This window comes from Leptonotus elevatus, chromosome 2, assembly GCF_054856555.1.
Source record: "Leptonotus elevatus isolate MCC_2025b chromosome 2, RoL_Lele_1.0, whole genome shotgun sequence".
Classification (NCBI taxonomy): domain Eukaryota; kingdom Metazoa; phylum Chordata; class Actinopteri; order Syngnathiformes; family Syngnathidae; genus Leptonotus; species Leptonotus elevatus.
Window position 1 is genome coordinate 26,894,243 of NC_141240.1, and position 13,684 is coordinate 26,907,926.

At 40.9% G+C, this 13,684-nt stretch overlaps 1 protein-coding gene across 1 annotated transcript; it reads right to left on the reverse strand.

Moving 5' to 3' along the window:
- Positions 1–1,249: 1,249 nt before the first annotated feature.
- On the reverse strand, positions 1,250–12,851 carry apeh2 (acylaminoacyl-peptide hydrolase 2). The gene is made up of 21 exons (XM_086069047.1): positions 12,541–12,851; positions 12,044–12,179; positions 11,459–11,534; positions 11,304–11,379; positions 10,795–10,889; positions 10,591–10,725; positions 10,398–10,489; positions 9,926–9,963; positions 9,412–9,533; positions 9,270–9,330; positions 8,967–9,061; positions 7,318–7,369; positions 7,123–7,226; positions 6,846–6,978; positions 6,666–6,749; positions 6,517–6,597; positions 5,856–5,944; positions 5,581–5,774; positions 5,410–5,512; positions 5,204–5,310; positions 1,250–3,989 (listed from the first exon to the last, which is right to left on the reverse strand). Exons 1-21 carry the CDS (start codon positions 12,656–12,658, stop codon positions 3,890–3,892), a joined length of 2,091 nt encoding a protein of 696 aa, XP_085925173.1. The 5' UTR covers positions 12,659–12,851; the 3' UTR covers positions 1,250–3,889.
- Between the last annotated feature and the right edge of the window lie 833 nt (positions 12,852–13,684).

The window sequence follows — 13,684 nt, forward strand, 5'->3', positions numbered from 1 at the left end:
TTTTATTTTCCTTTCATCTAAGGAGGTGTGAAATTGAGGTAGTGCACATGAGATTTTCAGTCCCCTTGTAAAATGTGTGAGGATACTGCTGGATAGAAATAATGGGTGTAATAATATGGCATATGATAGCATGTAATACCCATATACAACATAACATCCCTTGCATGATGTCATCTGAAATTTCTGATTTTACACTATAGCAGCTATAGTATTTAACATTATGTTTACTATTATGTATGTGTAGAACCGCACTACATCATATGCATCTACATCTGGAAATGATCAGTTTCGAGGCAAAGCAAGACAGCTTTACAGTAACACAAAGAGGGACAAGACATTCAAAAGAAAATACAGAAATAAACCTTACAGCTTACTAAAACTGCTAAAAGAACATACAATGCAAGTAAAATATTTTAAAATATGATTTTAAAATGCTTTTAATGAGCAAAAAAGAATAGTTAACTAACCTGGATTTAAAACCAATTTAAAACAGTCCCCACTTGTCTTAATAATGTGACTCTTTTGTCAAAATACACAAAAAACAAAGAATTATAGCAAATTTCATATCCACTTGTCACACTGGAGTTCAAATGGCATACTTTTCCATGATGACCCCAGTGTTGCAAATTTAGCTCCATGGTCGATTCATTTAGTGACTTTTCCAACCCCTCTAGCTTTTATTTTTTTCTCCAGAAAAGCAACAAGCTACAAATCTTCCCACATTTTATGGCGATACTGGAAGGTGCTTCTGGGGACCTTTGAAAGACCCTCCAATATGGAGGACCAAAACTGCCAAAATTCAAAATAAATAAATAAATGACTAAAAGTGAAAATAAAAACAAAAATAAAACATTTAATTCAAACATGAAATCCAAAAAAATAAATATGAATGAAATAAAAACAACAAACTATATAAATAATTGAATTGTATTTTTTATATTAAATTTTATTTTCTTTTTATTCCCTTTTTTATTTATTTTTAATTCTGCCAGTTTTGGTCCATATTGCCAGGATGAAATGTTATTCAAATGAGGGGGCGGTCCTTAGCGTGTTTTGGGTTGGACCCCGCCATTGCAAACTGCCTTTCAATGGTGGAGTGAGCGGGTCGGCAATCAAGGAAGTCTTACCGGCTTGCATTGGAGAACTCCAGCGACTATCTTGTCCACTGTCACCACAACTTGCGACTTGAGTTGCTTGACAAGTCGAGGTGGCGAAAACCTCCGCGACACAAGGCTAAAAAAAAAAATAAAAAATAAAAAAAGAGACTGTCCTGGTTAAAATTGCCACTCATCCACGGTCAAATGTAACATTTCTTCTATGTTCCCATGAAAGTAAAAACTCACAATATGTTGTTATTAGAACAATTGAAACCGTGTCACCTGCATGGCCTCTATAGTCTATTATATGAAGTATTTATTGTTTTCCACTTGTCTTCCTCTGCTGCCACTTACTAACAGGAAGCAGCAGAACAATCTAACACCAAGGGGTCTTTTGTCCCCTTACGTACAAAATCACACATGCAGTCTTTCCTGCCTTTGTCCGCCTCCTACATGCGGCGAGAGCGAGCACCAATGTGCGCCTCGTCTCGGGTTCGGAACAATGCTTCGTCTCAGCGCCTCGGCCCACACAGCCGAGCCGAATACCACGGAAGGCCAGCGCTGAACGTCTCCCTCTGTCCGTCACCCTTGAGTCACTTCTCCTTTCCTTCGGCTTCCGTCTCCGTCACGCCTGTCCCACCCGTCTCCCGAAACGGTGACATCACCCACACCCACGTGGCGGTGATCTCATAGCGCAGCGTCGGTGGCACGGCCGGCTGGTGTGTCCTAGCTAGAGGAAATGTCTGGAAGTTAAATTTCATTGTGTGCAGTTGACAACTTCTGTTGTTTCCAGTAAAGGAGTGTCCAAGAATGGAAAGTGAGGGGAATTGCTCAAGGCCACAATCACAGTCGTGACCGGCCGCATTGTTTGACCCAACAAATCAATCATGCCTTGCTCTCCGTCCAATTACTGATTTTCTACAGCACTTTTCCTCATTAGGGTCATCATAGGTGAGATGGGCCGCTCCTAGTTGAGTTGGTTTTGAGCAAGACGTGTTTGTTAAATTTGTTAAAATGTAATCTTTATTAATGAATAATAATGATAATAAATCAGTTTTTCTCTGAGTACCCCTTTAGTTTTTTACTACCATTACTACTTTTGGGTCCTGGCCCAATATTGACAATCACAGCTTTACAACTCCGGTTACAGTTAACCCATGAGTCAGGCATCTCGCCAACTAGCTTAATTTACAATTCCTCTCATTCGCACTTCTGTAAACAACACGTTTCATTTCATTCGTAATATATGGCCATTGGTTTGCATGTATAGTCAGGGATGCAATTGCAGAAGTGGGAAAACTGGCAAGACGGTGAGAGGCTGCCCTCTGGTAGACGTTGTAGAAACTGCACCGCTATGGCATTATGCAAAATGACTGCATAGCTCAGAGGTGGGCAAACTTTTGTGCAGTTATATGTAGATGAGATTTAATAAAGACAAAAGTGTTTAAGATGTGTATGCAAAACTCTCTCTTTGGATGTAATTTTAATTGCTAAATTGTTTTAATATCATTTTATTATAATTAATTATCCAATTTCTTAAAATGATGGATGGATGGATGGATGGAAAATTAAGTATATTTATGCTGTCCTCGCTCCGAAGCTTCTAGATTTCACCAGCTAGACAGCGAGTTAACGACGTTCCAAATAACCAGACTTTGCTTTCTTTTTGGGCTGTTTATTTAAACAATGGCCTCTGACCATTACCATCTTTAGGTCGTCGTAAAACTAATAATAAAAAAAACAACAATAATAAACAATTTGTTTTAGCTAACTGTACACGACACTCTCATGCTAGTAGCTAGTTACATTGCACAACGGTCTCTTATCTCTAATAACTGTCCTAAATTAACTAAAATGAATACACTGTGTTATTTCCTTAACAACACATGTACTTACGGACAATTCTTGTCCAAAGCAACAACGAAACAGGATCCAACAGTTCGCGTAGCACACAAACGAGTCGGCGGTGCGTGCTGCCACATTGGAATTCTCTCTTCACCAAAACAATGAACAAAGCAACCACTGGAGGGCGCGCTAAAGTTGCACAAACTTAAACGGTGAACTTCTGAAGAGCAGAATAACTTTTGAAAGTGTTTATTAGATTTGAATAAAATCTAATCTGAAGTCATAGAATAATTACAGTTGAGAGGCTGAAATCAGAACAGTTGGACCATTTTAAGTTAAACAATGGCTCTAAACAATTACTTGATTATTAAAATACAGTAGTTAATTTGAACATCTATTAGTTGTCAATTAATTTTGACATCTCCATTCCAGATCAGTTCATCAAATATTTGAAGGCCTCAGATTAAATCAAATTGATGAAACCAATAAGTCACTTCCTTTCCTCAGCCCTTTATTGCAGTTCATTTATCATGTATTATGGGTACTGGAAAATATTAATAATCAGGTCATCATGCATGAGGGCAAAACACTCCCCGCAATTTGCAATCTGACAGAAACTACACTTCTGCACAAACCTTTCAGTCTTACCATTATAAGTCACCAGTCATGTTCTCAGACCAAACATGGCTAACCCTGCTGCCAAACAACCCTGGTCGCCAATATATCACCAGAAGTCACTCTCTTTTCTCCACTCTCATCAGCTAACTCTGACTCCAGTATCTCCAGGGCTAACTTTTATTTCCGGTTCCCTCCTTCCTTTCATAGTGAGTGACTTAGTTCTAAAAATATGTTTAACAGTTAGCAACGCCATTTATATAGACTGCTGTTACTCCCCTCACTGGTTGGTGATACTGACCATGGTGATGTGTTTGCACTGTGCATGTGTGTTAGAGGTGCTGATGCAGCCATAGCGCTACGTTGAGAAAGCACTGGGCCTGTGTGTCTAATCTGGATAGGGAGTGTCCATCTTCTGCAAACCACAATAACCTGCAAAGACAAATGCAACTATCATTATCACCAAACACTAAAGCATGAAGGAGTACAACAGCAATACTGAAAAGAAAACAAAAAGTAATTAAAGGGAACACCCCCCACTCCAAAAAAAAAATGCAGCCCCACGAGTCCAAAAAAAAAAAAAAAGGTATGGTTTATTCACTGCCATTGCCAATTCATTTGAACTATTTCTATTAGTTTAACATTTTTTTCCACCTTTGTTAAGAAGAGTATGAAAACCGAGTTGTTGTTTTTTTATTGTACATTTACAACAGAAATTTTTGGGGGGATTAATCGTGAGTTAACTATTGAAGTCATACAGTTAATTACCATAAAATAAATTAATTGCCTGACACGATTTAAAAAAAATAAAGAAAAAAGAAAAGATTATTAAAAATTAGGAACGTCAGGCCATTACATTTTTTAATCGTAATTAATCACATGACTTCACTAGTTAACTCACTATTAAATTTTAAATTTTATATCTGTTCTAAATGTACAATAAAAATGATTCTAGGTTTTCATGCTCTTGTTAACAAAAGTGGGGGGAAAAAAGTTCAACTAATAGAAATAGTTCAAATTAATTTTTGACGTCTATAGCCGTCAATGGCAGTGAATGAGTTAATTTTGTGTAGAGCAGGGGTGCTCAAGTTCAGTCCTTGAGAACCCCCATCCAGCCTGTTTTCCATGTTTCTCTCCACCAACACACCTGATTCATGATCAGGATCGTTATCAGGCTTCTGCAAAGCTTGCTGATTAGCTGATCATTAGATTCAGCTATGCTGCAGGAGGGAAACATGGAAAACAGGCTGGATAGGGGTTTATAGGAATATGACTTAAGCAACAAAATCCAGCAGTTTTTAACAATATCAGAAGGCGGCCACTTACTGTTGAGTGAAAATGACATCACAGTTGCTCAGGTCTCAGATAACAACTAATCACGGCTCAGCTTGAGAAAAAAGGTGAGCTGTGATTGGTCGTTGCCTCAGCCTTGAGCAACTATGATGTCATTTTCAGGTGACAGCAAATGGCAAAATGGCCGCCCCCTGAGATGGATAAAAATGGCTGGATTTTGCTTCAAAATCACTTCATGAGTTTTTGGGGGTCATTATTTGTAATTACCATATTTCTTTTCTTTTCTCATTAAATAATGAGTCTAGGTGACACGGTGCGCTGTGTGTCAGCGTGTGATTCGTCCGTTGTTGTACCTGACAGGTGACGCCCGACTCTTGAGCACTTTGTATAGCTCCAGACCTTGATAAGGGGACACCCGTCTGTCTCTGCCTCCAAGCATCAAAAGCACTGGAGCCTTGATCTACGGTACATCAAATCACACACATTATTCTGTTGAGTTAACTCGTCGTCCGTCCATGACAAACATCGTGAAAACTAATGCAGGCTACGTGTATCTGACCTGTGCAGCGTGTACGATAGGCGACTTCTCCAACATGGCAGCCAAGGCTTCTGCAGTAGGTGTCTGGTTATATGAGTACTGTAAGCCCACGCAGGTATAACGCCTGGGGGAGACCAGAGAGGGGGGGAAAAGTTCAACCGTTCAAGAGCCAAACTAAGCAAACAGTCTCACCAGTCCGCGATGTCACTGGTGCCCAGCAAGGTGGCAGCGTTAATGACAGGGTTCCTGGCTGCGCATGCCTTGTAGAATTCTGGGTACTGAGCCACAAGGTGACAAGATAGGAAGCCGCCGTGGGAACCCCCGATGACAGCCACGCGACTGGGGTCAAGAGTCGGGTGACTGTGCAACGCGGCAAGCACTGCTCTCTTGGGAAAAGACAGCAAGTAGAAGTCGGTAGGTAGGTTAGGCTGGTTGGTGTAGGTAGGTTAGATTAGGTAGGTAGCTACCTGGACATCTTTCACATCTTGGCTTCCAATGTGTCCGATGAGGGACAGAATGCTGTCTTGGCCGAAGCCTGTCGAGCCGCGGTAGTTTACTTTCAATGAATAAGAAGAATAGGTCATTAAAGAACCCCTAACGAGAACACTCACACAAGAGTGAATTCTTTTTAGACACAAAATATAGGTAGCATTGATGCCACAAGATACAGATGTAAGGCTCTGAAAAAGGTATAATTTATTTTTTTATGATGAACTTCAATTGCTGCCAAAAAAAAATATGCATCAAATCTGAATTTAACGTTATCATTGCTGACCCCAAATCAAATCTGACTTGATTTTTTAAAATTTTCTCCTCCCAACAACTCTTAAAAAAAAATCGATTTATTTATTTTCTTTTAATGTAATTTTATATTTATTTATTTATTTGATTTGATTTTAATTTAATTAAGTTTGATCATTTCAACAGATTTCAATGGTGCATCCTTGGAGGAATCCACCAACCATCTTAGGGGGAAAAAAAATCAGGTTCATAATAAATAATTATCATATACTCAAAAAAGACAAGGTAATGAGTTATCCTTTTCAAAAATATATATTATTATAAGTATAAAAAGATTGTTATGAACTGTTTCTATGTGTCGGTGGGCGTGTCGCATGTGTGTCCCACCCATGAGCACAGCGAAGCCAAGAGAGACGAGACCAGCAGTGGTGCTGTTCCACTCTGCAGCAAACTGGGAGTGTGGCCCACCTGTGGAAGGCAGAAAATCAAAATCAAGTCGTAGTGGAGTTTGGTAAATCCATTATCTGCCAGCCTACCGTGGATGAAGACCACAAGCGGTGTCTTTGCTCCATCAAGAGGATCACACGGTTTAACCAGAACTGCTCCGAACTTTAACCCAGCTAAAGACACAAATTGGGACAAGCACAAAAGTTCAAGCAGCCCCCGTGAAAAACAAAAACTTTTGGTTGGCTTTTGTATGTAGATGTCAATCTTACGATAATTTTTGTGGTCCTCTTCTGGAGGAGGTTCAACCGCTAGAACGGTCCACGGGAAGTCAAAGGTCATGATGGGCTCCTGGAGGGGGTGCCAGGTCACAGCTTCACCTTCTGAAGGGAGGAAACCCGCCCGCTACACACACACACACGCGCAAAACTGAATATTATCATCTTCATATTGTTTTTCAAGCTTCTTTATTGGATCTCATTCGATTGTGCATGCAGCCCTCATGATGTGGCAAATATAAGACGTGTGAGCGCGTGTGCATGTTCTAACCATGGTTGGTGGTATGCTTGGGCTGGAGCAACACACGACCATCAGGTCATTCTGGACGGTCAGCAGCTTCCAGCTGCCATATATCTTGGTAGCATCGGACTGGCCTAACATGGGCGCAGCAGGGAAAAAGAATTGTGAGGATGGATGTCGCTTGAAACGCGTAGTGGAAATTCAGCGACAGGAAAGATGTTTTACCACCAGAGAGCGAAAAGACCTTCGTTGACCGTCTGTCCACCATGAAGAGATCCTGAAAGGCGAAGAAGAACAATCAGTAAACAAAAAGGTAAAGGCTAAACTGAGAGATGACATGGAGGTTAGTACCAAGAGAGTCTTTTTATTTGGAAACGATACTGATACCGAGTCCCGATCCGATACTTCTGATATACATAAAAAGATTATGAGGAACGAAGAAATTGATCCAGTAATCAACATTCAACTCTTAAACAAAGCACTTGAATGTTCGAGTAATAAATTATACTGTTTTTCTCACTTTGAACTTGGAGTAGTGCAACAGGTAGTAAATAAATACAAATATTTCAAGTAACAACACCGCAACTTGAATGTACTTCGCAGGCATGTAAAAAAAAACAATTTAAATTGTCGAAACTGATTTCTATCTCCAATGATGAACAGATGAACTCCCGACCTCTGTGGTAAATGAAACATCTGATAGCATGATGCGTAGTTTGTCTGAAATGTGCTTTTGGGCTGTCACGTGGAATTATATATATTTTTTTTTAATATCCTGCAGCGTGAGTTGATGCAAGTTTGGCTGTGTTGCCGCGGTAACCTCACTATTGAGTAGCAAGTTTGTTTTTGAGGTGGTGCATCAGGTTTAAAAAAATTAAAAGCAGCCTTTACCTTGCCACCTCTTGAAATCCCAAGTTTGCATATCTCACATCTGACAAGCAGAAGGTTATTATCATCGACTTAAAAGGCTTAGTAGCCATTTCCTTGTTTTGCCCGCGCTATAGCATTCAGCCAATAATGGCACTGTAGCAAAGTGACACATTGCCGCACAATTAGCTGTGTGGAAAAGAGAGGTCTCTTATCCAGATCTGATAAAAAGTTATGAAAATAACCTCATATATTTATCAGAGTCCTGACAGGGAGACAGCGTCCGATTCCGATGGAGTCGGCAACCATGTGATCTGGTCCGATTTCCGATCACGTGATCGGATCGTGACATATCTGGTTAGTACTGCTGCTTGTTGTATTTGTCTGCGTTACTGGATTGTTTATGTTAAAGTAACAGCTGCTTTATCTTTTCTGTTAGCCCGTCAACGGCGTTCTCAATTATTATGTTAGCATTAAGTTAGAGGAAGTAATAAAGTAACATTTAGGTGCTAGCTTAAATGTCTTTTTTGGGTTTATTACTGAATATGCCAGTTGTACAGATCAAGTGATAATTAAAGCGCTTGAGGCAACTTGGGCAAGAACACTTTGCCTCTCATTTGGAGAACAGTTTGGCGAGGTCGATCGCCTTCAACTTGAAAACTAAATGGTATGCATTATGTTGTGTGATGCGACACAAAATGACACAAGTTATGTTTTATTTTAGTTCAGACGAAGGTGAGCACAGCCTGTCTGTAGGCTGATCTGAATACTTTAGTGTGCGTGGATTTGATTTTAAAACGTGAGCAGTTAGCTCTTCAACATGAAAATTGAACAACTCATTTAGAGTAAACACAAATTTGGTGACTTGAAGAGAAGCTAAGAATAGACAAAATTCTGAAAATAAGCAACAACATCCGCAGTGGTTAAAGTAGAAGAAAAATTTTGCGGGCCGGCTAATAGTCCGAAGTTCACGATAATGTGAATGACACGTGCATACAACGTTTTACCTTGCGGTTCTGACTGGCGCTGCTGAACACAACTCTCTTCCCATCTGTCGACCAACAGGCGGATGGCAGGGCTTCATAAATACCAGCAAAGCCATCTGGAGCAAAAGCACATTTCTAAATGTGGGCTGACATATTTGACACGCTGTTATGTAAATATCAGACAGTCATTCTAATTTCCCCCGAGCATGTGAATGTTGAGAAATGTCACAGAGCCAAAACGCCATAAAGTATGACAATATATCACGACATATCATAAGCAATCACCAGAATCCTGAGTAACAAAAAAAACAAAATGCCACTTACCACTCTGAGGCCTATGGACAACATCCAACAGTGTGGATGTCTTTTTACTGTTTAGGTCCAACTGTGGAAGACCAAGTTACTGGTAACTAGTTGTTGGTCCCGCCCACACACACAAATACTGTACAGCGCATGATACAGATACCTGCTGCAGACTGAGACACTGACTATGAGGCCCAAAAACTTGACCCTGCAGGTAGATCAGCGTGGACCCATCTGGACTCAACCTGGGACAGGACACTGATAGGTTGTCCCCCGTCAAGCGCTCTGTTTTGAAAGACGTACATTTTGGAGAATCGGTGCTTTAAAAATTGCCCTCGGAGAAGCAATGCACGGAGATCAGAAGTCAAATTTAGGTATGTACAAACTGGTTCATTCAGTTTGCCATGTCTCATTCTTGTTCAAAATGGTAAAACACCTTAGAGTTCACTGAAATTGAAAGAGTGCACATTAAAGCATCATCATGATGTCGGATGGTCTTTTTACCTAATATCAACTGATGTTGGGCGGAATCCTCGCATCTCTAATAGCATCAGCCATGTCGGAACGGAATGTATTAGTGAAATAATACGAAATTGACCAAATTTGGAAAAGGTAGGTTTCCGCTGGACAGTGACGATAAATTTGTGAAGCAATACGTTAATTAAATGGTGACTCACCACAACGACCATTCATGTGAAGCTGGAACAAAGCTGACCTGCAAGAGTTAAGAAATGCGATGCAATATTAAGGGAGTCCTCAGTTTACGACCATTCCGGCATAATAGATCAAACTTTAGTGCTCAAATGTTTTATTTTTAAAGCGGAGGTATGTGCCCCCACTAGTCTCAACATGGCATTCATTAATAGCGCATTTGTGGAACATGAATTGAGCAGCAAAAGCCACATGTTTTTAGCCATCTCAGGGGGGCGGCCATTTTGCCACTTGCAGACTGAAAACGACATCACAGTTGCTCGGGTAATGACTAAATCACGGTTCACCTGTTTGCTGGGTTTTGCCGTGTGACGTTTCCAAGCTGAGCCACGAATGGCCTGCGCCCTGAGTAATTGTGATGTCATTTTCAGTTGACAGCAAGGTGGAAAATGGCCGCTTCCTCAGATGGATAACATCAAGATGTAACATCTCGCTAACCTGCGATTAGAGCAGAATTTGAGTCCCAATCTGAAAGGTTCATGGTACCAACCAATAAAAAACACTGATTGGCTTCCTGGAGCCCAGCGAGCCTAGAGGACATGGAGACACCGACACACGCACACACAGTCAACATGCCAAATATAGCAAGTTCAGTAGGCCATGATTGTTGGAGAGAGGACTCTGCGTTCACCTGTCCAGGTGAGACGTCAGCGGGAACACCCGGCAATACGTCCACGGATCCACTGTGCAGATTGACCACACAAATAACTGGCGTGCTCTTGTTGGTTAGAGCCTCGCCCCAGTCCTCGCAGTATACACTCCTGTCCTTTTTATACACAATCATGCAAGACGGGATTCAATAATTCATCTATGTATGTATGCGTGTGTCAAATACCTTCGCCCATGAAGACTCATCTGTGTTGCCGATCTTCTCAGCTATGTAGAGAAGTTTGCTCTCACACTCCGACCATGACAGACCGCCAAACTGAGCTAGCAACGCACAACAAAACGACACGCATACGATGCTTCATTGTCACTGCAGTCTAAGTGTGGACTAACTTCAATTTGTTCGCCTTTCATGACAAAATTCCCTTTTGAGATACATTTTGAATAATTTCATTACAGAATCCTAAGCCATCCCTTTTTTTCTTTTTTTTTTAATTGTACAAAAACTGTTTCATGAAACACCCATTAATTTCCATGCTCCTAATTAGGGTAGCGGGTGATCTGGAGTTATTGTGTGGAAACTAGACAAATAAAAATCAAGGGAATTATACTTGATCATATGATAAAATGGATGCTAGGTTTTATAAACATGAACAACATTTTGCCATAAATGGCTAAAAAAGATACTTTAGGATAGATAGACAGCTAATTAGCTGCCGCAGTTTGTATCTGTCTCACCATCGTCGTACACGCCGCCATGTGTGTTGAGGGCAGTCAGGTTGAGGCATTTCCTGAGGCCATGATGGTCCCATATCTACAAAATTGCAAACAGTGTTAACACGCTCGTGGTTTGATGAACAAACTGCTCCGAGAAGATCATGTGACCTGCTCACCTCCAGCAACTGGTGACCACCCGTGTCACGGACCACAGCCCTCAAACCACCAATGGGCGAAAGACCACTAAGCAATCTACAAGGGGAGAAATCCATGTTCTTCATTGAAGTGGAAAGATTGCTAACGGCAAAGTGACTTATTTTCTTTTTTTACCGGCTTTCCAATCATACAAAAGGTGAAATGACCGTTTTTTGTGTAAAAAGGTGAGATGGCTCTCCACATAAAGGCTTCATGGCATGCTACATTCTGTTTTTAATTCCTATGCAGACTTATTAGCCCATTTTCCCTCTTCTTTTATTTCTCTTATTCTTGCCCTTCTTCCTCTTGCTCCTCTGTGTTCTTCTTCAACTATTACACTGCAGGTCTGACAGTAGACTTCAGTGCATATTTGTGCCACAACGTGGTGGGCTACAACGTAGTCACTCGCTAATCACAACAGGGCACATGTGTACTGTACAAACAACCATTCACTGATTTATCCCTAGCAAACCCCACACAGGATTTAACCCCAAAACTGTGAGGCACAAAAGCTAAGTGTCAGGCACCGCACTGGGGCAAAAATAATGGCATATGTGCATACTGACTCTCCAGACAAAGGTACACATGGGCCTGGCGGGAGGACTGTCCTGATGTTCCGCTGGTCTCTGGAGGATGAAATCAGAGTCCACTGCTGCGAGTAACAAAGTCTGGATGCTCTCACCACATCAGTCTGACTCCACCCTGGAAATGTATGTCAACCTATTAGTAGTACACCAGACCAAGAGTGAAAACGTCACCAAAATGTTGCTTCTTCCACTTTTGGAAAGACTTTCTACAACATGTCTTTGACAAATAGCCACGAGAGGGGTTGGAAAAGTCATTGCTATAGCAAATCTGTAAATTGGTAACAATTATTGTAGTGATGAAATATAGCGCCTCTGTGTTTGCTTTGCAGACAGTGAACAAACTGCGGCGCGTGACTAACTAGTGTGCGCCCCCCTGTGGTCAACGTCCGTAACGTCGGGCTGTCGTAAATCGATGCCGTCCATCATACACCCTATCGAGGACGACCACCTATACTAAAGTGAGAAAATGAGTGTACCTGCGGTTACTGTGATGACACGAATGTCTGCTTGCTGTTGTTCCCGTACGTCAGCAGACACCGGTGTGGGGTGAGAGCTGACTTCTCCGTACACCCTCGTAACTTGTCTGGACTCCATATGTGCGACTTTCAACGTCACACTAAACAACACGAAATGAACAATGTTTCCCGTTTACAAACACCTGAAACAGTCGACAGGCTCGGTACAATCTTGTCGACTTAAAGAGTTTAACGTCCAAAAAGCCGCGCGCATGTATTCATTGGCGTTTCTTTCAGCACGTCTCTGGCGACTTCCATGTTTACTAGACGAGCGGACCGTACCACTCTAGTCAATTCTGAGGGGTGTAACGTACAAGCGAAAGAATGTACCACTGGCTCTATTCTTTTTTACTATAAATGAAATTGAAGTCTGACTCAATGTATTTGATAAACATATCAACATGGATACTGTAATACTGTAGCGCTTTGGGCACCATATGGTGTAGATAAAGCGCTATCTTGGTCCATTTGCCATTTTGTACTCATTATGTCTCAGTCTCACTACGCAACATGTTTGGACATTCCTTGTAGTGTCCCGTAGAGGTCAGTGTTGGACCCCTCATCAAATATGCTAAAATCGATTAAATTTTTTAATCAGATGAATCACACCTAAGAATTTAGAATGATGATTTAACCACTTAATTAAAGAAGGCTTTTCACACAAAAAAATGCCCACCAGATATGTGTTAATTCTTTCTACATGTTAAGAGGACGTCTTTAAAAAAAAATTGATCCACTGCACACGTTTATCCTCTTTTTCTAATCAGTTAATTACTTGCATAATTTAAAATGGGAAAAAAATACCCCAATATTTTGACATGAACAAATATTCTGAACGTCATACGCAAACGTTTATCAAATGCTTTACTTTTAATGTATTTGGTTATGTGCTACCAAATCATCCGCTGTCAAACGATCATCTGCGGTCAAAATTAATAGCGTGATTAATCTGCGTTCATACATGATTAATGCGACAACTTGTTGTGATTAATCGATGAGCTACCGATGTTCTCCCATTTAAAATGACAGAGGTCTAATTTTCATCATAGAATAAATAATTTCCCCACAACCCTTGTGAGAATAAGTGGTTCGGATTATGGGTGGA

Coding starts and splice junctions, on each gene's coding strand:
- apeh2 (XM_086069047.1), bottom strand. CDS start 12,658: ATGGAGTCCAGACAAGTTACGAGGGTGTACGGAGAAGTCAGCTCTCAC. Junction 11,535..12,043: donor TGTGTACCTTTGTCTGGAGA/GTCAGTATGCAC, acceptor CTCCCCTTGTAG/ATTGCTTAGTGGTCTTTCGC. Junction 9,534..9,925: donor TCACATGAATGGTCGTTGTG/GTGAGTCACCAT, acceptor CTTTCAAAACAG/AGCGCTTGACGGGGGACAAC.